The following is a 25,180-nucleotide window of genomic DNA, read 5'->3' as shown; positions in this document are numbered from 1 at the left end:
TCCCTGCCTCTCCTGCTCGGTCCCTCCCTCTCTCCTCTCCTCCCTCTCCTCACCCCGGCCCTGTACGCCTCCCATCTCATCAACTATTCAGTATCTGTGTCTCATCCTCAAATGAATCAAGCCATGTCACGAGGACATGTCCAGCTCGCATTAATACTAAGGGCAATGGTGGGTGAGAACGTCACACACACACACGCCCACACACACGCCGTCATGGGGACCAGGCATCTGGCAGCGTGTGCAGGGACGGGTTCAGTCTGGGCCACGGAGCATGTAATTAAACCCTGCGCCCGGTTACCTGATGCTGTACGCTTGGATCTTTGAACCAACTCCTTGAGCATTGTTTGCATGCAGCACAGTCAGAAAGAAACTCACAAACAGGGATGGATGTGGCATCGAGTGAAACCAACGACTGGGGGGGAAAAAAGTGTCTTGTTTCTATTGTCTTAGAAAATGCAAAGCGAGAAAATGAATCTGAGCCAGACAACTTGGATAAAATAAAAAAAATGACGTTACATAAGATGACAGTAGAATTAATCGCGAGTTCTTGACAGTGGGCATAATGAATGAACGAATTTTACCCTTTGTGCTACTTTGCTTCTTGTGTAACTCCAAAGAAGAGAAAACATTTTCAACCCCGGAGGATACTTTTAAAAGTCTTCAGCTCACCTTGTCAGTGTTGGACATTCCTTAAAATGCTTCCAAAGGGTTTCGACGTCTCGTGAATCGAGAGTTTTCTCCACAACAAACCACCGCATGTCAGGGTAGTAAACCTCACATCACCCAACAGAATCCTGAATGCCAGAGTGCCACAGGGCGTTGTGCTAGGCCCAGCAATGTTTAGCCCCTTCACCTGGGACTGCACTTGTAACCATCCCTACTGATACAATGCCTGAAGTTCCTGATGTGGTGGCAAATCATTAGACAAAGTAATGGAGTCCACTACAAGCAGGAGGCACAGCATCTCATTCAACGGTGTTTAGGCAAATCCCTACTCTTCGTCATCAAGGTAGAGATGGAGAAAACAGTCTGCCTCAAATTCAGAGGAACCTACATAACTGAGGACTTTGCTTGGTGATGTCAGTGGAGACTGTTCTTTCTAATAAAACCAAAAACAGGCCGTCCTGTTTTTAGATCTGTTACAAACATGATATGGAAGTAAAACAGCGAGCATCCTCTGCCACAGAGGTACAGTGTGATGACCAGGCCACAAAAAAGCAATAAAACATAAGCTCTGTTCCGATGACTAACAGAGCTCAGAAGATTGTAGGGGCTCCTCTTCCTCCAACTGGTACTATATAAGGCGAAAACAATCAGCGTAGACCGCAGTCACCCGGGTCACGCTTCGTTCGCTACGTTTTTCCTCAGGGAAAACGTAACACAGGGCTTCAAAAACACACAAGTTAGCCACTTAAAACATTGACTCTGCTGTCCTCAAGGCTCTTCTGAAGTAACTTGGTGGTCTGCTTAGGGTCGCTGTTCGTTTGGCCCCAGCTTTAACGTCCTTGTTACGTCTTTATGTTGCTTCTATATCTCTACATAAATCTTTGACCATGATGTCCTCTATTTGGTGAAGTGCACCTACTCCTATCACAATATTTAATAAATCAATTAATCACATGATAAATTAAAACAAACTCAATTATTTCCATTGGCATGATTTATTCTTTTTCTCTCTTTTTTTTTTTAATCTCTTTCTACCAAAAACTGGATGAGTAAAGTCTTCAGTTTGGTGCTTTGGTCTCAACTAGCCCTTTTCTGAAGGACATGTTGCTTGCAAAGACTTCAAAATGAATTTTGTTTTGTGTATTTAAAATGTCTTCCAGTTTCAGTGCTAAATGTTCACTAGAATTTAAAGTTTACAGAACTTTTAGAATGTGCTCTTGCATTATTATTTTTGCAATAATACCAATATGCTACTTAAAAATGGTCTCAAAACAATATTATCGTTTATCGCAATAACTTCCGGAAGCATTTATCGTCCAGCCAAATTTGTTATCGTGACAGGCCTGAGCTTACCATCCTCCCCAAAGATCAACGCAACATGTTTCCGCCCTCAACTGCTTCGATATTTCCCTAAATTTAGTGAACCTTCCTCCTTTTCCTCCGTAGTCATTTTGGCCAAACATTTTTGGTTTGATCAAACCACAGCAGGACACGTCTTCAAAACTTCACAGCTTCAGCCAGTAGCTCTTGGGTCGTGGTAATATTAATAAAACTGTAACTTTGAAAAAGCTATTCACAAATTCTTAAAAAAAAAAAAGATCAATCCTATCCATTCCGACTGACCTAAAGCAGGGAAACATCTGGTTTAAACTCAGGGAAAACAGAGCTCATGTGTTTTAATATCTATATTTAACCGTCTGTTGTTTTGTAACAGCACGGATACCAGAATCACTGTTTGCGTTACAGTGTGTAAATTTATTAAATCCTTTCAGTTTTCCCCAATAATGTCTGAATTTTATAGATTCTAACCCAGGCTAAAAAGCTCTAAGAAAAAATCTGTTACCTATCTCATATTTATATATATATATAAAACTTAACCTCTGGGATAAACCGCCTACATGTTCAGGTACACTTTGTCTCTGTCTCAATGTTTGTCCCAAATACATGTTAGCCTCCTGTGACCTAAAACCGAATAAAATGCTGAATCGGCAGAGTCTGCAAAGCTTGTTAAACATCAGACTATATCCTCTCCATCCGCTATAATCTTGTTTTGGCTAGCAGATTTAAGTGAGGAACAGTGGGATTTTAAAATAAGCTAAAGAACGTTACGAAGCACTTGGAAATAATTTGCTCTTTATAGCCGTCTTTTCTGGACGCAAGAAGCATTCAGTGTAATTCAGACACACTGTGGGTTAAATCACGTCTCCCAGACAGATCAAGAGTATTTTTGGATATTTCGCCTACAAATCTGTCTTTTTTTTTTTTTTTTTCCCCATCTGTACATGAGGCTTTGACGCCGGATTTAAATGGGACTCACAAGGTCACCACAACGAAAAGAAAATCCCTCGTACCAGGTTTGTGGTCAGGGCAAAGTCGTCCCTGAACATCAGTTGGGAGTTTCAGAAGGTGCTCGTATACAGTAGACTGTTCTATCTTTAGCTTCCATATTTGAAAAGAAAATCTGTCGCCCATCCCATGTGCACATGTGTACACATTCGCCAACTCCACCGTACTGCGTTTGCATTTTATGTGAGAGAATTCAAAGGAGCAAATGTTTCTTAAGTAGACGGAAAATTATACGTGGATGTCAAAACGCGAAACTGACACTGCACATCACCACCCCTAAAGTGAAGCATGGAGGTGGTAGTGTCATACTGTGGGAATGCTTTTCTTGCTGGTGAGAGATAATGAGAAGCTGGTGCAGATGCAGACTGTTTTTGTTTTTCTTAAAAGTTTTTTAGGACGAGATCTAACATGTAAATGTCAAATTTCTGTCTTCTTAAACTGAAAGCGTTAGCTACAACACAAATTCATTTATTGCTTCATCTATGGTTAGACAGTCACATTCAGAAGTTTGCATGCAACAATCACTGGTGTAAATGATTGTATTTTCAGGGTGGAAGGACAATACAACAAACAATTTCTATGATTTTTAATAAGATAGTTAGTAGAGAAACAAATAGTCAGTTTATTTTTTGTTCAATCATTCAATAAACTTGCAATGTTTTTGGTTTTTTTTAAATACAATGTCATTTTTTTCGTTGCTCAGATTAGATTAAAAACATTTTCTTGGCAAACAAAATCAAAAATGTTTAGCCCAAAAAGCTGGGAAACTGCGAATCTTTCTTATGCCGAGGCAAATGTCTGGTACCCATTTTGAACCTGCAATCATTTGTTCTCTTCTATTTTGCTTTATTACAATATATACTGAATTTATTTGTGACCAGGTAGAAAAAAAAATTCACATTACAATGATTTTTTTTTTGCCTTTTTATTGGGGAAAAACACAATTATTGCTCATTACTTTTAAAGTCCATACTTAAATACAGTTTTTAAAAAAAAAAAATCAGCTGTAAGATCAGAACCAGGCCGTTCCTACAGGCTAAAAATTAAACCTGATTGAGCTTCAACTGAGCATCGGTATGCAGAGCAGACAGAAACCAAATTAAACTGAGCCTAGGGGGCGCTGCTGAGCCACTTGGCCGTGCCATTTTTTAATTCCACTGCAAGGTTTGGTGAGTTTTGGAGTAATTAAAGGCAATTCATTCACAGAAATGTTTACATTTGAAAAACAATAGACCGTTGCAGAGCTTTCGCTGCTGTGGCCTGATTATTCTGTGCAAACGAGAAAGAAGAAAAAAGAGAAAGATATCAAGGAAGTCAGACACAAATAAAGAAATAACACGGCGCCTTCCAGATTTAGCCAATGCATCCTGCTGCAGAATGCGGCATTTGCCTGCTTCTTCCCAAACAGTGACCTCAGCCGAAAAACGCTTACGTTTCCGTCTTTCCAGAAGACGCTGGAAGCTTCCTGCAGATGGTAAGAGACGGTGGCAGATGGTCAGGGCTTGTAATGGGGCTATGAACCCTTGCTCCTTCCTGAAGGCAAAGTTCAGCTAAGAAGACAAAGACAAAAAAAACAACAACAACAACAAAACACATAAAATTAAATAAAACTGAGCAAGGCTCCATGGGTACTTAGCACACTCTCAGATGTACATCGATTTTCAAAAGAGCAGAGTGTGCAGATGGGCATGTTTTAACAAAAGGTGCATATCTATCACACAGAGATGAGCAAATGAACAAAATGCTTACTTGCCGGTTTATCTAGCACACAGCTGGCCCCTCGGACTGGAGTAAGTGACTCGATTCTTCTGCTTACGCGCTGCCTTGCTGATGCACCATACTCTGGGCAGACCTGCGAAAGAAACTCACAAAAACACAACTGCAGGACAGGAAACAGTTTCATTTCTCACAAGTCCCACAACACCGTTGTAATACTCTGCCTTGCACCTCAGCAGCAGCAATATACGCCTTACGTAACAGCCGAGAAGCAATGAATCCATCTACCAAAGGGCATTTCTGTGGCCGAGGAAATCGAGTAGAATGAGACGTTTCACCTTGAGTGGCACACAAGCAAGGATTTTATTTTACGAAAAGTACAAAAGATAATAAAATATAAAACAAGAAAATGATTTGCAGTCAAGAGGGATTTTGTTAATTATAGCTCACTCCTGCAGTGAATCAGTAAATGTACATTTTGCATCACATATCGCATGTTAACAGCTACATGTAATTAGAGTTAATAAGACAGTGTCCGGAGGGGATGCAGATGGAATTGTTATTAAGGAAATATTTTCACTGTTTGTATGTCATCTGCTAATCTCCATACGTAGGAAAGACTAATGGAAATAATATGAAGACGTTGGATTTAAATTTCAACCTTAGTCAGTATGTTATTTATTATTATTATTTTCTTTACATACTGACCTAGTTTTAATGAATTAAAAATAAAATCTATTCTTGTGCTCACTGAACAGCCACAACATTGGACCAATTATAACATTTATGGTGTAATGGTAATCACAATATAGTATGAAGAGCAGGCTCATCTAGCTATAACTCCCTCCCACCCCAATAATTTACATAACAAAGGTGATATAAATATCCAGAACATTAACGAAACAGGATGACTCAGCAAATTAAAAGAGAAGTATCGACAGTTTAAAGAAGGTAATATTAAATCCAGCACGACAAAGTATTAAAATGTTGGATTTATTAGTGAAAGTGTGTGTGTGTTTTAAAAGCTGTATCATATTTATCTCGTGCGTGCAGCTAGAGGGCCAAAACCTCTCTCGTGCCGTTGTGTACCGTACGGTGGGAGAAGGAGATACAGGACGCACTCCTTTGCAGTCAGCCGGCGCTTGAATTGGCTGAATGTGATGAAAGTGTGGGAGGAAACAGGCGACCTCTGAGCGATTTGAAATAGCTACATTATTACCAATGACAGAGTAAAAGTATAGCTAGTACTACATTATAAAAGTATAATGTATACTTTTACTCTGCATTTGTGTCCAGTGGAACACCGTCTTAAATGGCAAGCCTACAGCTACCCGGGACGCCTATTGCTTCACCTGATGAGCAATGGTGCGCATCCATTTCCACCGAAACCAATGTCGCTTATAAATAATAAAAGTAATGCAGTAATGAATTTTGGTTTTGGTGGGCGGCTTAACTTTATCTGTAGGGACTCTAAATAAGTTACCCTGTCATGCTAATATAAAATATTAGATTTTTGTGTAGGTTTTAACGCCCTTTGAACTAATTAACTACATTTCCCAGAATCCCCAGTTGACGCTTGTAGTCATGTGAGTAAGCAACGTTAAACACGTGACCTTTCTCCCCGCATGGTAGTTGCTGTTTGAAGGTGAAGTGTCCGCTAGCGCGAGTGCTGGGCTCTGCTACAAGTAAGTTTGCGTTACTTGACACAGTTTAGTCTTGTTTCCAATCAGCGACAGTTTTAGATATTGTAGTTCCAGTGGTTTTAACTAGACTGTGGCGTTTGCGCGGCACGGCGCGCACTACTGCTAATGTTTATCAGCGTTGTATGTTAGCTAATGTTAGCTAACTTTATGTAATCGTTTTCGTAAAGCGCCTGAAAGTTACCCAACAGCGGTGAATTACAACACATGGAAGCAGAGAAAGGCCAACAGTTTAATCAAACGTGACAAAGAACTATTCTTATTCTGCCACATCTTTTTGCGTTTGTTAAACTTCCTTTAGTGTATGTGTTGCTTTTTGGTTCCTCTTCAGCTTTCTCAATTTTATCAGCACATCTGTCACTGTGAGGAAAACACTAGAAAGAAACGACGTTTAAAATATTCTTGCATTGTGTTTGAAATGAAATGATTGGTAATTTGGATAGTTCTGTGCTTTCTATTTCCATTTCAGTAGGCATGCTGAAAGAGCCTTAAAAGCTGAAAGAGCCTTAAAAGCTGAAAGAGCCTTAAAAGCTGAAAGAGCCTTAAAAGCTGAAAGAGCCTAAAAACCCTCAAATGATATAAAGTCGGACAGGTACTGGAAGTTGAATCTCTGGGTTTATTTATGCCCTTCAATTTCCAGTTCAGCTTTTGATCATTTTGATCACAAAAACAACTTGCTCAATAGTTGACTATTTATTTTGACTTTCCTTTTTTTTTTTTTTTTTAACAATGTGAAACACTTTGTTAAACTGCCTTGTTGCTGAAATGTGCTACACAAATAAACTTTATTGATGAATTATGTAGATAAATCTGACTGAGAAAAATTTCATGTTTTTACTTTGTCATTCAAAAATCTAAATGGACCATTTTACCATCTTGGACCCTGTTAGGTCAGGGTTTTTACACTAATCTGTAATATATAACCTTGTGTGCTGTGAATGTCAAATTATAATCCCAATATTAAATTTAGACCTTTTTTTTTTTAAAGGTTTTGCTTTATTCAGATTTCTATTAATTTTTTTGGTTGCTTACTTTTGTTTCATGAATTATAGACGTTATAAACCCCATCTAGGTAAATGTTTGGTCCTCCAATGCCTGCAATGTGGCACATTTAACGTGCAAAAAAATGTAGAGAACTGGGTCTGGATATGTTTTTGAAATGGTTGGAACCCCGTGTCCTCATTTCTGTATTGTAGCTCCAAGATGTCGTCCCTTTCGGCTGCCAGCGTGGAGATTCCTGCTGTGACTGGTGGCACGGAGGAGAAGAAGAAGCCTCTGAAGCCATGCTGTGCTTGTCCAGAGACCAAAAAAGTCAGAGATGCTTGGTAAGCACCAGGCCAGAAATACTGAAATGTTTCCCTTTCCGTTTGTGGGAAAACCTTTATGTCACGTTTGTCTCCACTAGCATCATCGAAAAGGGAGAGGAGAACTGCAGAGACCTGATCGAGGCGCATAAAGATTGCATGAGGTCGCTTGGATTTAAGATCTAACTCCATTTTGTGCTTGTGTGTGTGGTAAGTATTTGGTTCCTTGTAACAGCATTTGTGACTTCTGGTTCTGTGGTCCCATCATGTGCTCACACGCTTTCATACATTGCTTGTTTTTAGTTTAGTATAATTCTGTATTGTGTTTTCATGCTGAAAATAAAACTTAAGTTTAATATTGGAGAAATTTTGGAGAAAGGGCCTGAAAGTAGAAAATCTAATTGGGAATGTCCAATTAATTTCTCACCAACTCTGACCTTAAAATCCAATATGGCTGCCTCAGTGTGGGTTTAATATCATTTCTCACAACCACGTTGAAGCTTGAGAGGAAAATGGAGGGCAGCGTATTGAAAACTCATGATGTTCTCTCAATAAAAACAGTGACTGTATAAAAATGAAGACATTTTCAAGGGTCAGAGTCAGATGGATCCCCTTGTTTTCTCTTTATTGAAACTCAAATTGCTGACCAACACGGTCAGCACCACTGAAAAGCCTGTAGTAAGTATTCTGGGTCAAGTGGTGGCGCTATGCCACTGCCACAGATCACTGCAAAAACCACTTGAAGGTGCCACTTTTTTTTGTAGTATAGACAAATGGAGCTACAACGTCATTGTAAAGTCACACCTCACATCAACAAGGAAACTAGCGTTTTATTTAACCACTCTGGACCCTGGTTTCAAAAGCGGATCATTTGGGTGAACGCGAAGGTTTGTGGTCTCCCAAAATGACGAGTCCCTGTGGACGCACGGCCTAAACAACTATAACTCGCTGCGGACGGGACATTGGTTTGTTGCTGTTTGTCGCTATGCTGGGAAACTAACTGTACCATCACAAAACCCTGAAAATGTGACAAAATACAGTCTTTTTATTCCTCCACTTGGGGTAGATTTAAAGAGGACTAGCATGTCTCAGCTTTAACTGATATAGCTAGATTAGCTTAGCAACATAAGTGTTTCTGCTGAGAAAATGGCAGAAACTTCTTTTGAGAGATTTTAGATGGTTAATATCCTGAGAGCATTTTTAGCTTGAGGTGTTGCAAACAGCTAAAAGCTGGTAAAACAGGATCCATCTGGCTCTCTGTCAGCTGATTTCACTTTTCTGCAGACTAACAATGACATGACGTCTTTCTACTACCAGTAAAGGAACATATCTTCACCCCCACACCTCCCTTGTTGACATTATCATTGTTTATGAACTTTACTTGCCTGTTGTAGATGCGCTCTGACAGACTAAATCCCAGCTGAGCTGAGTCAGTGTGGTGTGTAAATTGCCATCTGCCCTTTCTGTGAACCGTGAAAATGCCCATCTTTGATCTGGTCCAGATACGGTCACTTAAGGTTGTGTTAGTCGCCACAGATTTTATGCACAAGCGGCAGAATCAGTTCAAACAGAGTGTGTAAGAACGGATGAAATGCAGCCTGAGGAGGGATCCTGCTTCTTTATATGGAAACAAGCCTGAAGCTGTTTGACTCAGCAGCTTTAGTTGTGTGGTCGGTGTTGTCGAAACAAAACATTTTCTCATACTCCAACACTATTGGCTCTTACATTTCATCCGGGGGTTTGCTGACCGTCTTCCTAAATATGTAGGAAAATCTGAACCTTACATGTTTACTTCAGGGCTGAAACGATTAATCATGATTAATTATTGAAATAAATAATTTAGTTAATCAATTAATTAACTGGAGTATGTAAACTCAAAAAAAGAGAGGAAAAGGTCATTTGGTACAAAGAAATCTTATTCAAAGCAGTAATTAAGTCACAACTGTTAAAAAATATATACTGTACATTTTGCATTTAAGATAAAAACACCTTTGTCTATGAAAACTCCTCGAGTGGCTTAGTTTTTACTTCACCCAGTTTAGATTTACATAAGGTTAGATTATTTTCCTATTTATAAAAGGGTTTGAATTATTTGCATATTTTATTGCATTTCTAATATCGTGTAAAAAAAAAAAAAAAAAAGGCTCAAGTGGTTGAATTGGAAACATGTAAAAAGTGTAATTTGTCCGATTAATCGTCAGAATAATCATTAGTTGCAGCCCCAGTTCACTTTATTCTCAAAGTTAATTTGCACTTTGTCAAATCAATTCATAACAATGAGCTGATAAATTCAAAAGCTGATTGGTTTCGTCTTTTCTCTCCTGCAGTGTGATGGTGCGAGTGGAAGACGACCCTGGATATTCATTTCTTTTTTTTTTTTTTTCACCTCCTTATTTATACCTCCTCTGGAAGGGAAATGTGATACAGAAGCACTTGAACTGATGGATTTATGAGTGGAATATTTTTTTTAAACTCTGTAAAATCTGCTGTGTGAATATCTTAAAGGCTGTGTGATTATGAATAAAAGCTCTATGCAACAAGATTCCCTTTAGTCTCTTTTATCAGTCATATATTTATCTAAATAGGTGTCCCTCTCATGCCTGTTGAAAAGGGTGGCTGGCCCACAGTTGCTGCCCCTGGTATGCACTTATGCTTAAAAATAACTCTTGACCCTGCAAAGTCAATACTTGGCATATCTGCATTCTTTACAGCGTGTCACTGAAGTGTGTCTGATTGTGGACATGCGTCCTCACACTGCTAGAAAACAGCTACTAGCGATACACAGCTTTGTCTTTTACACACTACTTAACCTTTCACTTTTGAAGATATTACTTCATTAACAAAATGTTGGAATTGATCAGAGCTATTGTTTCATATCAGGCAGTTTAGACCTTGCTTAAAGCGGCTATTAAATCGACAAAAGTTCAAATTTTGAGCTTAAACTTCTGATGTAATTTTATGCAGAACTGGAGCTTGGAACAGAACGCAGAATGAAATGTTTCCCACTGGAAGCTCCTGTTATTTAGCTCTCGTGGGAACAACTCTCTGTTGTAACCCAACAGCTCCTTCTGCAGCGCCACATTCTTAAAGGGACAGTTCATATTTGATCACGCCTGGCTTCTGTTAAGGATTTATGAAATGGAGTCACAAACGCATTTTGAGGAAACTTGTGATCTGAAAAGTTCAATGTGACGACTGAAAATGATAGTACAGTAAATGACCTGCAGTAAAACAGGAGAGATTTGTCAGTGAAAACAGGTTGCATCTTTCTAAATGTAACACACAGATTAAGGCATTTTCCCCCTCAAGTTTGGTCCGAGTAAGGATGAGTAAATTATTAATATTAGTATTTAAAAAATTATGGTTTCAGTAGCGTGGTTGTTTTCTGTTTGTTTTATAAGCAGAGAAACTGTATTCCCAAGACATGCTACATTACAATAACAGATGATTAATCCTTATTAAAAAAAATTACACTATTCAAAAATATGTAATGAGTCACTAAAATTGGTCTTTTAGCAAATCAGTTACTCATCCAGCACCCAGTGTAGAGCACGGACTGGTCATTGTAAAACCACCTCAAAGTATTCTTCAGTTACAGTCCGTTTTCATTTTATATGAGTTTGATTCACATATTTATTTTTGAATAAAATTATTTTATGACACCGCATGATTTAATATCAGCTTAGTTCAATGGTGTATTGAAGAGTTGTAGATAAAAAAAGTGTACATTTCTGCCAGAAAACTCAAACATCTTTTGATCAAGTGCAGAAATTTTCTAGAAAAAGCGGGAAAATTTCTAAGCTCCAAAAGTTGCAAGAAAAAAAAAAACTCGAGATTTTTTTTTTTTTTTGATCGATCCAAGAAATTTTCTAGAAATGATTTTTTGGACTTATGAAAATTCAGTTCCAAAAGTAAAACATTTCCACTTTTTTAAACTCTGAAATTCCCAAGTTTTTTTTCCAGAAGATTTCAGAGTATTTTTCTTGCAAATTTTTGACTTGCAGCTCAGAAATGTCCTTGTTTTTCTAGAACATGTCTGAGTTTCTTGGCAGAACGTCCCTCCACTGAGCCGTCGTCGCTGAGACGACGTGACGGAGTTGTGAGCGGAGACTTTCCCAATCAGAGCGGCGTGGCGTTAGCGACTGTTTACATCTGAAACCTGACCTCCTCTGCGGTTCTGTTTATTTCTGTGCCTCTAAATATTCATTGCTCCCCCCATGAAGACACAGACCTGGGACTGGACTCATCGAGTTTGGAGAAAACTCTGAACTTTAGGTGTGTTACATTTCTTTTCTTTCTGCCTGTTTCTTGTCATGTAGCCCATCTCTCACCCCATGCTTCCTGTTCCCGTCTCTCTCTCTCTGTGTGTTATGTCAAGTGGCGGGCCTGCTTTCTGTCCCTTCACTCTCCTCCTTGGGTTTCAATTCCAAACATGGTTATCCTTTTAGGGCTCTATCGGGGTCTCCTCCCTTATCCCTTCTTCTCCATCTGTTGGCTCCTCAGTGCGGACCGGCGGCGCTGAGCAACAGGCGGGGAAGCGAAGACGAGGGCAGAGGACAGAGGAAGGGGACTCGCGATGAGAGTAGGAGGAGGACAGACCCATTCCAGCTGTGTTTCTGGAGCAAACAGAGCCGTGAGAACTTCTTCACATTGAAGAATTTTTCCACTGCACGGCAAGGGAGCAAACTTTTATATATATATACATATATATATATATATATATATATATATATATATATATATATATATATATATATTTATACTCAGAATCAGCTGTTTATTTTCGTACCCAAACACTGCAGCTTGTAGCTCTCCAGACTCTGAGTATCTAGGAAGTTATTTCAGTCGCCGTTTTATTTGTTTTGAGCGTCCAACCAAACTGCAAACATGAGCGCGGACAACTCGACCCTGTGGGACGGCTTGTTTTCTCCGCCGGTGTGCGGCGGCTGGAGCAACAACACCGAGGGCGCCATCTATCACCTGGGCAACACCATCCTGTTTCTGGGCTACATGGGTGGCAGTGGGGCCTTCGGCGCCCTCTTCATCTTCGGCTTCCTGTCGCCCGCCTTCCTGTGCCTCGCCCTGTGGGGCTGGCTGACCGTGTGCGGCCCGGACGTCGTCTCCTGGAGCCTGCTGCTGCTGGCGGCCGCCCTGCTGCAGATCTGCCACCTCCTCTACCGGCTCCACCAGGAGGGCCTCCGCGGCGAGGAGCTGACCTCCCTCTACCAGGCCGTCTACCTGCCGCTGGGCGTGCCAGTCCAGGCGTTCAAGGACATCGCCAAGGCGTTCAAAAACAAGGCGGTGGAGCTGAAGGCCGGAGAGACGTACGCCCTGGAGGGCAAGACGTACATCGACCAGCTCTCCTTTCTGCTGTCTGGGAGGTGGGGAATGCGTTTTGAGGTCGCTAACCCTAACAACACAGCTAGCGTAGCTGCGTCTCCATTACAAGTGCGCGCAAGACTTTGTCGATATTCAGCTAATGTCAAAAAAGGCACAATTTCTCAGTCGCGGCGTTAAAATCCACAGGTGGATAAGCTGTTTCACACCGTTAAAAAAAACATGCCACACCACCGTTCTCCAGCTACTTTCTGTCGTCAACATCCACAGCAGCAGCACCAGCGGATGTTGCCCTAGTTGGTGATTGTGTGATGCAAATTAAAAAAAAGGATTTCCATTGCATTTTTGCAAAATAAACCAAATTCGATACGGCCGAAAACAACAAGACTAATCCTAGCACCAAAACATGAGTGTTTTCAAATATACCCCATATGTCCATTAAGCTAATTTATTTTCAAAATGTCAAACTGCGTAATTATTACCATAAACGGAATCGCAGTTTGTGTTAGTTACACTGCTGGCAATGATGGGCCAACTCATTTCTAGTGCAGCATATTTAGTTTTTGCATAAACTGCAAACCAAAGAAAACAGCAGTTTGCTCCGTCAATCATTGGCCAGCTTCTTCTGCTTTACAGTAACACAATACAAGTGTACTATAAACCCCAATCATCAAACAGCTCTTCTTATAACCAGTTCCATTACTGTCTCCATCTACATGTCTACATACATCACGTTCATTTATAACGGACTAAATCACCAAAATGCATTTTACTGCATGAAAAAATATGAGTTCTGATTAGTTTTATAGAGATTTTAACAACTGTTCTTATCCTGTATTTTTTAAAAAAATAATCATTTTATTAATTCTGTTTTAAATTTCCCGATTTTAAATAAATGTCAAACATTTTCTGGTTATATTCCATATTGATGAAATTAACACAAAGTATTTTATACTTGCTCTGATAACCAGAAAAAACAAATATAGTAAATATATATAGTGCAGCTATAAACCAAAAATAGCTGCATGGAGAATACAGGCTTTAATGGCAGCCGGATAACTGAACTAGCACAGGAACACGACCAAGCTCCATATCCTTCCTTAGCCTGATGCTCAGTTCGGTTTTACACAAACACCTCAGGACATGACATTTACTCCGTTAAGCTAGGTCATACTCGTATATTTCAGCTCACACAAACTTGAAAAAGCTCTGCCACCGCCGCGGACCACGAGTCCGCCATTTTCTCCACACTGCAATCAAAGCACGTTCACAAATGCTAAAACGTGTGATTTCACTCGTTAGCTTTAGCTCTGTTCTGTGGCGAGGTACTTATGAGACATTACTACTATTACCTATCATCTATATATAATTTACCGCCCCGCTTACCTACAAAATAGCAAGTTATAGGAGCTGCTACTAGGTGCGTCCTCTACACTTCAACATCAAGCGCTGGCGAACTTCTTCTGGCGGCCAGAGCTTAAGCAACTGTTGCATACGACGCCGAGCGCCCTCTGCTGGCAAAACTCATATGACACTTGTAAATATCGTAGTTTATCAAAAGAAAATGACCTTGGACATGAATATAAAACGGCGGTTCGGGAGGAGCTACTACTATTTCCATTCCATGTATCTATTTCATAGTGTGTCTTCCATTATATCTGACTTTCAAAGTGCTGTATTTGTTTTAGGCTTTTAGTTTTTTCCCAGAACGGAGATTTTTTTAATCTCCGTTCATGTGGTGTACTGACACTTTTGAGAAAAATTTCACACAAGAAAATGATTTAATATCACTTTGATAAATTTAATTTTAAAAAATTAGCTATTTTGGCTATGAAAACCACAAACATACTTTGTGTTTTTCTATTCGGTCCGTATCGACAACTTTCTTAGTCATAAAGAATTGGTTTTGAAATGGACTGTGTGCTTTAAAAGTCTAGGTTATTCATTTTTGATGAAGGCCCTCCTCAACTTTCAAAATGATGATTTTGTATTTCTCTTGAAAATTTTAAATGAACTTTATTTTTAAGTTTATCCCTTTTTTTAAAGATAATCTTTTTCTCCTTATATAAAGTCAAGTTGCCAGAGAGGGTTCTCTCAGTTTTTTTCCCCCTGCATGTTTAAACAACAAAGTCTAATATTAGGCTACTATCAGCAGCTTTGCTAAAATTAGACGTCAAAGTTCTGACTCTTGCAGACTCTTGGCAGCTTTTGACCCTCACAGGAAATGTGTTCTCTTCATCCAAACATCCTCAAAGCGGAGCTGCGTCGGATCTGTGGGAGCTACAGAAGAGAAATGTTGTAAACAGATTATTTCTGTCCGTGACTCATCAGTGTGGGTCCCAGTGCAATCTGACAGTGTTCCAGTGATATCTTTTCTATGTGCAACAGGAGAGCGGAGGCAGACAGCTCTCCTTACCTTGAATTAAATCTCGGCCGTGAAACTGAGAGCGCCGAGAGTCTGAGACAGCTTTGGAACAACAAACAAATATCTGAAGAGCTCCTTTCACGGAAAGTGGTGAAATGTTACACAAGTTGCTTTTCAACGTGACAGTATTACTGCTGGCAATTGTTCTGTGTTGTTCTGATAGTCTTTATTAAGCATCAGTCTCGTAGTTGATTTACTGTAACTGCAATATCAAACAAGGAATGCAGGCATTGACATGTTTTTTTTTTAAATTTATTTCAAAACAATTAATAATCATCTGCAGATAATTTGTGACTCTGAGAAAAACAAATTTACCCACAATACACCAAGTGCAGGCCAAGGGGAACGACATCTTACATTATTTTAAATAAATCTCTTGTAGTTTTTACCTGGAGTTAAAGAACGTGTTTAGTGATTAGTATAATTTCATCATACATGCAAAGCCAGTGGGGCTAATATCTATTATGTATATCAGAAGTGATCTAGAAGTTGGAATATTTGTCATTTGCCATAAACACTTTGCTCCTCATTCTTTGAACAACCTACAATTCCCACATTAGCATCAACCTGGTTGTGGTCTGCATGTATTGGACCCTTCTAAATGAGTAAAATACTTTTCCTTTAAACAATCATTTAATATGATGAACGAAGCAAATCTCTCTCAGATTTGCCGATCTATTCTTCTTTTTACTCATCCTTTATTAAGCCATCTTGGCACCTCCTCTTTGCTTCCCAGAGGAAAGGAAAGTAGTTAGAGGAATGAGAGGTGATTGTGAGTGGGAGACTGTGAGTAGAGAGGCACAGTCGGATGAGATTCAGTTTAAACTTTTAGCAAATTAAGAAAACGGCAACATCTATCACACAGTCTCCCAAACGTTGAACATCGTTATACAGCATATTTCTTGGATTATACAAAGGAGCATGTCCCGGGGGTGCAGTGGAGGCGCAGGGGTTAAACACAACCCGCATATGGAAGCCTTAGTCCTCAACACGGCTGTCGCAGGTTTGATTCCTGGCTTGGTGACCCTCGCCGCATGTCTTCCCCCCTTTCCTGTCAATTCTCTATCAAATAAAGGCCACTAGAGCCAATAAAACCTAAAAAAGGGAACATGTTCCAGACAAGGCCACAAGACAAAGAATATTTTATAAAGGTTATCTTCTCTTGATCATACTCAGTTAATTAAACTGGATCATCACACACGTTTTAATCTCCATTCATGATTCTGTTTGTTGTGGTTGTTAGTTGTGTTGAGGCAAGTGACCTTGTTTGGGAACCTCAGAGTCCCTTCTTCATTTTTGGCAAGTGGTGTGGTTCTGCTGGTATGTTCAACCTATGGCCTTTAGCATTCACTGGAGCCAGTTGAAGCTGAGTGTGAAGAGTCAACCAGGAAATGGTAGCATACTCCCTCCAACCTGGGTTGGGTGTGAGTTTCTTGCAATTCTGGGGCTGTAAAATAGCAAACATCTGAAATAACCTTAAATAACAAACTATTTGTTTGTTGGCAATACATTTGGCCCACTTAGAGAAGACGCTGTGCTCCTCCACATCAGAAGAAGGCGATCTGAATAAGGTGCCTATAAAGACCGACGTTTGGAGGTCCTTGGACGTCCCAAAGCAGAACCAGGAGTGGCTAAATTGACTAAACCTACTCTTCCTGCTAGGAAATGTCTTGGTCTCCCCAAGTGTCTCAATGCAGAGGGATGTTTGTAGTGGACCACTGGTATTCACAGGGGCTAGGTACCACAACTGGCTGCAAATAGTTTAAATCTGTGAAGGCTTCTTCTAAAAACCCTTACAGCAGCTTATTTAAAGAGTTCAAACATCAAATAGACCTTAATATGAATTAATACATAGAGTGGAAACCATCTTGGCACTATTGCAGTAAGTAACCGCCACCGTCTTCCTTGTCTCTGCTCTTGAGGTTACAGCCAGTCATTGGCAATGAACATGAATGGTGCCCCTGTATTGGTTGCTTTGCAAATGCCAGTCAAAACATGTCGTGTGGCACTGCTCTTAGGTATTCCAGCTTCCAATAGAATATGTGGTGTAAAAAAAAATTGTAAATAGACATATTTTTTGCAAATGGTTCAGAGTAGCTCTCCATAGAGACGTTTGCAAATAGGTGGGAGTCTACTGTGTGTTCTCTCTGAACCAGCAACCTCCAGGACCAGACCAGGGGAATCAGAATTAATAGTCGGATGGATACTGCAACATTTGTTCTCGCAAGGCTCAGTGGGACTGGAGAAACCTCCACCTCCCTCTGTTTTCAATATCATATTTATCCTCTGCCCCATTTTTCACTTGATGACTTTGGCAATGGTGGTGGTAGTTTGTCCTGCATTCGATTCTTTGTTGTCAGTTCGATTGCCACTCTGTCTGCCTCTGTCGTGTTCTTGACAACAAGACAGACAAGATGTCTTGCCCACTGGTGGTGGTCAGAGGACCCAATGATGATGGTAGCAAGGCAGCCTTCTGTCAGGCTGCCTTGCTACCATCAAGTAGCTTACCACCATTAGCGTGTGAATGGGGGAATGACTGAATGTACTGTAAAGTGCTTTGGGGGTCCTCTGTATTGATAAAGCACTATATAAGTACAGGCCATTCACCATTTTCATCTCTCTTATTCTCACTTACAGGATCAATGTGTCTTTGGAGGGTCAGTTCCTGCATTACATTCACCGGCACCAGTTCCTTGACTCCCCTGAGTGGGAGTCTCTCAGACCAAATGAAGAAGGAAAGTTCCAGGTATGAGATCACTTCATATTTACACTATCGCTCATTTCAGGGAGATAATATTGCCAACAAGGCACAAACCTGATTTAATTTTTATTTTTAGGAATATAATTCAAGAGTTCTTTGAATTTTTCGTAGGTGACGCTGACGGCAGAAGAAGACTCCCGCTACGTCTCGTGGAGTCGCCGCCGTCTCTACATGCTGATATCGAAGGACCGTTACATTGACAACCTCTTCTCCGTCATGCTCGGCTACGACATTTCCGAAAAGCTCTACAACCTCAACAACAAGCTCTACATAAAGAGCGGCGTGCTACTGGACATCCGCCTGCCGAGCCTCTACCACGTCCTGGCGCCCTCCTCGCAGGGCAGCGACGGCGGCAGCGGCAGCGACGGCAAAGAACAACACAGCCAAGACCTGGAACCAGCCTACCAGTCGTCTCACCCCGGACCATCTCAGGCCCTCAAACCTGACCAACAGGGACCAAGGACAAGCAATGTGTCCGCTGAGGACGGTCCCCATCACCGCCCCTGGGCCACGGAGATGCCATCTGGTGAGGATTCCACTAGCCTGGTCCTGGAGGACTTTGCTGATGTGGCGGGCTCCTTAATGGACTATGGCAGTGAGAAAGATTATTTAAGGTAGAGAGGCAGGGTGCTGGAGCTAACACACTGGGTCACCACGTAAGCTACATGTAAGTACCTCACTTGGCTGGATTGGGGCGCATGGGGGCCTCTTGTGAAGGGATGACTTGCAGTGCACAGTTCTTACTAACATGACAATAGTGAAAAAAGGGACAGAAAATCACAGCCTCATGTGATAACTCATAATCATACATATTCATCTGGCATTAATTGACAATTTAAGGCTTAATGTGGTTGAATTAATATCAGCAATTAGTCACAAACATGTCTAATGTTAAGAAAAACCTTGTCATTACATGTAGATAGACTCTTAAGTAAGATATGGATTTTTTAAAAAGCATTTTGTCCCATTGTAGAGACAAACTTCAATGTACTGTATTGGAATTTTCTTGTGAAAGACCAACAGCAAGCATTTATGAAAGGGGGTGGAAATGGTAGATACAGAAGCGTTCAGCCCACTGAGACGCCTTGAAGCAACCTTCACTGCAACATTAGCCGCAGAAAATGTCTCTAGCAGGGTTTCAAACCGGAGACTCGACGTTTTCGGCCATTCTTCTTTGCAAAATAGCACAAATAATTTGCGGAAACATGAACTTTCAAGCCTCTTTAAGGCTGTTGTCCTCCGGCTTCCCTTCCGTCTGAAGTCATTAGCAGCTCCAACATATTTTCTTCTAGTATTGGTGTTTTTAGGATGTAATCTAGAGATGAGCTTTTGTCTCAAAACATCTTTCTTGTCCCTTCCCACGCTTACTATCTCTGACAACTTGCAGGAGATTCTTTTTTTCTCTCAACAGTAAATTTCTTTTTGTCAATAAAATCTAGATTTGTTTATATTGAGATTAGATTACACGTAGCAGAACTCTGGATGCACTTTTATCCTGATCGGTTTATTTTGAGGCATTGGAGTTAAAGGGACTACACAAACACATGGTACTAAAACCACATTTTGATATTTTGTGTTGGTTTGTTACGTAAGATCCTAACAATAAAACTCGCGTTTGAAACCATTGTGTCAAATGCAAAAAAATACATAAATGCAAAAATATACAAGAGTTACAAAAAAACATAAAAACAGGAAACAAGATCAATCACAGCATTCATGATTGTGTAGCAACAACCTTTTTGTTATATTTAATTTTTAAAAATGACCTCACATGCAGTTAAAAAAAACAAACACAAATTTGCCTTATTTGTTACTGTTTCTCCAGAACGTTCAATGCACAAAACAGCATGAGCTCTGCAAAATTAAAAAATTAAAATCCTGCAAATCTATGTTGAGTGGAATACAGATATAGTTACAATTGCAAAACAAAATCTTCAAGGTTACTAAAAAAATTGCAAACATAGAAGGAAAGAGTTGTAAAAAAATATATGCAATGTCTCAAATGGTTTTTTTTTACCCCCCCAAAAACATAGATAATTCAAACATACACAACATAAATAAGGTGTTATTTTTTATTTTTATTTTTTTACTCAGTCCGTGTAACTCCAGCTGTAGTTGGCGCTCATGTCTGAAGTGAGTAACTTAGAGATACATAAAAAATGCTGCTTGCCTCCTCAGCTGTGGGGCTGTCTGAATTATTTTCCTGTTTTCAAATCAAATTTTACGACTAAACTTTCCTCCGTATCAGTCGGTTTCTTTTAGCTGCCATAAATAAAGAGCACAGTCACGTTTTGGAGCAACGACAGAGTGAAATTGGTTCAGACTTGTTAGTGAAAACTGTTTTTACAGTTACAACCACATTGTGCTGTCAGTGCCAACCGTTCTGCTGGATGGTCTGTAGCGGGTCTGGACGCAGCGACTGGTTGCAGAGCGGCTGTGACGTCCGGCTCAAAGCAGCTGTGTTCTTTTTAGGGATTACAGCTTGGAAATTCAGGGAATGTAAAAAAAAAAATCCAGTGCCATGCTATTAATCTGGCGTGCCCACCGTTCAGCTTTCAGCCTGCTCATCTGTTCCCGCTGCCCTCTTCAGCCCTGGCATGCCGCCCCTCCCGTCGCGGTGGCAGCGCTGGTCCAATCCAATCACAGGTGGACGATCACATTTCACGGAGGGGTGGAGGAGGTCAGAGTTCGGCTTGGGTTGCAGGACAGCCGGGGAGCAGCTAAAAAGCATTTTGGTCCATCAAACCAAAATACGTCATTCCTGTTCTCAATACGGACAGCAGTCGTGTTGCACCTCCGGGTTAGTTTAAGTTTAGATATTTGACAATTTTATGTCACAATTTAATTTAAAAATTTTTTTTTTACAAGAACGCAGTTCATTCTTGGAAACATCCCAGAAACGAAGAGTTACAAAAGTATCCACACCTAGCCCTGACCCAATAAGCAAGCAATCACTTAATCGCGTGATAAATTAACACGAGCTCAATAATTTCCACTTTCATGATTTATGGTTTTTCTTTTCTCTCTTTCTCCCAAAAACAGGATGACAAAAGTCTTCGATCTGGTGTTTTGGTCTCAACTAAGCCCTTTTTGGATATTACATTTTTTTCCCTTTTTTTACCAGTTCCAGTGTTAAATGTTTATTAGAATTTAAAGTTTATTGATCTTTGAGAATGTGTGCATCATTACTATGCCGTCACCATTATATTACTTTAAAATGGTCTCAAAACGATTATATTATTGTTTATCGCAATAATTTGTGGGACAATTTATCGTCCAGCAAAATGTCCTATTGTGACAGACCTCTTAAACCTTTTCATTTTCTGTCACATGACAATCACATAAAACAAATTCAACGCAAGGAATCGGATAACTGTGAGCGATGAATGGTTTATACATAATCTGGGAAGTGTTACTTATTTTTGGTCAAATAAAACCCAGAGAAAATTTATTGGTTGTAGCATGACAAAATGTGAAAGTTGAGCGGATGTGAGTAATTTTACTACCATACTTGTTTTATTTGCTGCTTTCGTTGCCAAGTTTGTGGCCGATGCCAGAAAAAGGCTTGTGTTGCATTGTTGTTGTTACATCTAACAAATTAACTACTTCATTTTAAAAGTTGGAGCTCCATTGTCTTTTTTTTTTTCAGTGACTGCATATTTGATCTATTTTTCATTGTCTTTTTTTTTTTTTTTTGTATAACACTTGTATTTAATTTCCACAACATAATGACTGTAAAAGTACCAATAATCTTTATTTAGGTTAATTTCTTTTTCTTAACAGGCTGGAAACGATGTGCAAATATCAACATTCCATAAAAGAAAATGTAGGGGAAAAAAAAAAAAGAAAAATAGTAACAGAAATGTTGTTTTGTTTTTTTTTAAATTATGGCAGATTTCCAGCTGTAGATATTTATCAAAAATTTTTTTATTTTTGACTCTATACCCGTTTTATTTAGCTGAACTGAGGGAAAAAACAGATTTTTGAATTTAATCATTTATTTCATAGGAAACTATGAAATGAGTGAATTAAGGACATTTTTCAATGAGATCTGAATCTAAAAAAAACCCTCTGATATTCACCGTTGCAGGAGGTGCCGGTGATGGGAATTTACCTCCTCGGTTCCAGAGACGCAGAGCTCCGCTGGCTCCCACCGACACGCCCAAGCTGTGAAGCCAGCTCCTTCTTCTTCTTCTGTCTTCAGTGCAGCAGAACGAAGCAGACTCTTGCTCGCATCTTCTCCAGCCCCAAACATGTGGGACATTTCGTCTTTGTTATTTTTCCCTGCATCCTTTTGCTGAATGATGCTGATAACACACACGCTCCCCTCACCCTAACCACGCCCCATTAGTTTCTCGTGTCACATTTTAAAGAACATTTGAACTAATTGATGCGCTATTTAGATTATTTTATTTTCAAATGATGCTAGCGAACTATTTCTTTATTGGTACACAAGGATTTTTAAGTGGATTTAGGTTCAGTGAAAACCATATATTTACACACTGCATAAAAAAATTGTTTCCTCACTCTGAATGAGTTAATTTTTTTTCTGCCACACTTCTCTGTTAAAAACGCTGTAGAAATATCCAGATATCATACGGTTTATGAAAGAGAGCGGTTTTCTGTGCCAGCCGAGAGAAGGGTTTTGGTGTTAAATGAAACCCAGAACATGAACAAAATACCTAGTAGAGACGAAAGGACATTCGGAGGAAGAAGCTATTACCCATAAGGACGTGTAACAGTCTTCCAGTGCAGATAAAAACCTTAATCATGGAGACAGGTTCTGTGGTTTGATGAAACAGAAACTTGAAGACGCGATCCACTATTTTCACTTCCGATACCGCTACCGATATTTGAGGTTTAGAACCAGCCGATACAGAAAAACAGTGCTGAATTGACTTGAAATGTTTCTTTTTTTTTAAAACACAGACCTAAAAGTACCAAATTACAACTTTCTTTGATAATTCTGCACATTTAAATGCACCAGCAGCTTCACATGCTAACATGTAAAAACACCACGACTTTAATTTGTTCAGTATAAGAGCCGATGTGAAATAAATGATAAACTGAAAATGACCAAAACAACAGGCTATCTACCTTGGTCAAACATGTAAATAATAAAGAAGGAGCAACAACATGATGTCGCTCAGAGTACAAAGCATAGAATTAGATTTAATAGATCTACCCTTACAGATTGGGCACATTGTCACAGATACCCAATCTATAATTAAAAAAAAATAATATCGGGATCGATACCGATATTAATATCTGATCGGTGCATCTCTACTAATATTAAGAATTTTGGCTACAATAACTACAATTAAATTTAGTTAAAAATATAAAGAACACTGCTAGCATGAGAGCAACACGCCAGCAATAAGTTACAGTGTTGGCAGCATCACGTCGAGTAAAGCTTGGTCACAAACGGATCTTCTGATTGGACGACCAGAATATCACCAAATTTAAGTTGAGAAGGGGCTTGAGGAAAACAAGTCGATTTTTTTGAAGTGACCATCACCAAACCGTAAAAAATGCAGAAAAAAAAGAGGTAGTATATAAATGTAGCAAAACTCGTTTTGTCAAGAGGAATGCTAATGCTAATGTCTAGCTAACTATTTTGACGAGCTTGTGGAAGGAAACCCAAAACCTCTGACACAAGCTATCCAGCTTAAAGATCATACGTTAAGCAGACCTACATGAATCTCAGAAATGAAAGAAAATACAAAGGAATTAGCTCATTCTTGCATTTAGCAAACAGAAATACATCACGTAATCCTGACTGATCTTCAGCAGGAACCTTTTAGTCAGATGTGCCAAAGCATTTAGGGGAAAATGTTGTTAGATTATGTGTAAAAATCTAGTAGAAAACCGTAGTTAGCCTCCTTAACTCTATTTTGAATCCAACTTTTGACACTGATAGATGTTTTTGCCAGAAGCTGTTCACCTTCAACAGAGTTTTTCTTGGTTTTTAAAGGGACTGCGTGAATCAAAAGAAAAGCAAAACAAAACCTCAGAATTATCGTCACAAGCTCTTCTACTGACGATGATGAATTTCTTCACTTTGTAGATAATGCATCCCACTAATGGTAATAAACTCAATTAGTTAAGACCTTCATGGAGGGATTTATCATACTTTCCATTTTCAAAACATTAATTTTCCACGTATTGATTTAAGATTCACTTCTACTCTACTTAATCACTGTTTTGTCTCACAAATGAAACTGTTTATCCTAATGAGTCTCGCACGGATCCTCTGGATCTGATTCACTGGAACTAGATGGGAAACCAATCCCAGCACTAACTGGGATCTGGGAGAACAAGTGAGGAAAACTTTTCATGAGAGTTGCATATTTCTCCTTGTTTCTGTAATGAGGAAACGTACTTCTTTCCATTTCTCTGAATCCTGATCCTCCTGGAGGACGGAGGACGCTTTCGATGAATTCATCCATTTGGGGTTGTTTTTTTTTTGTCCCCTCGTATTTTGTCGAAGTTAATGGTTTAGTTTTTCTTCGATGTCTTGCTCTAATTTCATAAACGTGTGAAAGCTTGTGGTTCTGATGGTGAATTTCTCTAGCAGATGTCCTTTTTCCCTTTGTTCCCAGATGACTCAATACGTGCCTGCAGCTCACATGTTGAGTTTTATTACAACAGGCGATGTAGTATGCAAATTAAAACGATAAATTGAGCCGTTTCTGTTATTGATAACGAAAGAAAAGAATAAAACAATCATGGGGCCAACATTTCTCCATAAAGCTGTGCAGTGAATGTTTTCCAAATGTCTTCTGTGCATATGTTTTATGTTTTCTTTTTTGACAGGATTATACAGACCGTGATGATTGTACAATCCAGACTTCTGGCGCTTCACTGACTGTAAATCACTACGAGAAGAACTATTTTGTGTTTGGTTTTTTTTTTTCCACAGCTA

General features: G+C 39.6%; 2 protein-coding genes across 3 annotated transcripts; both read left to right on the top strand.

Annotated features, from left to right (window-relative positions):
- Window positions 1-6,261: 6,261 nt before the first annotated feature.
- On the top strand, window positions 6,262-10,274 carry cox17 (cytochrome c oxidase copper chaperone COX17). The gene is made up of 4 exons (XM_032568770.1): window positions 6,262-6,413; window positions 7,625-7,753; window positions 7,834-7,942; window positions 10,060-10,274. The coding sequence occupies exons 2-3, from the start codon at window positions 7,632-7,634 to the stop codon at window positions 7,916-7,918; spliced, it is 207 nt and encodes a 68-aa protein (XP_032424661.1). The 5' UTR covers window positions 6,262-6,413; window positions 7,625-7,631; the 3' UTR covers window positions 7,919-7,942; window positions 10,060-10,274.
- Window positions 10,275-12,456: 2,182 nt separating this feature from the next.
- On the top strand, window positions 12,457-25,145 carry popdc2 (popeye domain cAMP effector 2). Of its 2 annotated transcripts, none has more exons than XM_032567583.1 (4): window positions 12,457-13,113; window positions 18,132-18,240; window positions 18,367-18,781; window positions 22,346-25,145. In XM_032567583.1, the coding sequence occupies exons 1-4, from the start codon at window positions 12,620-12,622 to the stop codon at window positions 22,426-22,428; spliced, it is 1,101 nt and encodes a 366-aa protein (XP_032423474.1). In that variant the 5' UTR covers window positions 12,457-12,619; the 3' UTR covers window positions 22,429-25,145. The 2 variants fall into 2 exon arrangements, with proteins under 2 accessions (XP_032423474.1, XP_032423473.1); XM_032567582.1 differs by having other exon boundaries at window positions 18,367-18,922.
- The last annotated feature ends 35 nt before the right edge of the window (window positions 25,146-25,180 follow it).

This window comes from Xiphophorus hellerii, chromosome 7 (genome assembly GCF_003331165.1).
Source record: "Xiphophorus hellerii strain 12219 chromosome 7, Xiphophorus_hellerii-4.1, whole genome shotgun sequence".
NCBI classification, from domain to species: Eukaryota; Metazoa; Chordata; class Actinopteri; order Cyprinodontiformes; family Poeciliidae; genus Xiphophorus; species Xiphophorus hellerii.
The sequence above is the reverse complement of the archived record's forward strand: the minus strand, read 5'-3'. Positions and strand labels throughout refer to the sequence as shown.

Excerpts from the sequence above, each read along its gene's own strand:
- popdc2 (XM_032567582.1), top strand. The coding sequence starts at position 12,620 with ATGAGCGCGGACAACTCGACCCTGTGGGACGGCTTGTTTTCTCCGCCG. Across the intron at positions 13,114-18,131 it reads TCCTTTCTGCTGTCTGGGAG|GATCAATGTGTCTTTGGAGG; the intron begins GTGGGGAATGCG and ends TCTCACTTACAG. Across the intron at positions 18,241-18,366 it reads ATGAAGAAGGAAAGTTCCAG|GTGACGCTGACGGCAGAAGA; the intron begins GTATGAGATCAC and ends AATTTTTCGTAG.
- cox17 (XM_032568770.1), top strand. The coding sequence starts at position 7,632 with ATGTCGTCCCTTTCGGCTGCCAGCGTGGAGATTCCTGCTGTGACTGGT. Across the intron at positions 7,754-7,833 it reads AAAAAAGTCAGAGATGCTTG|CATCATCGAAAAGGGAGAGG; the intron begins GTAAGCACCAGG and ends TGTCTCCACTAG.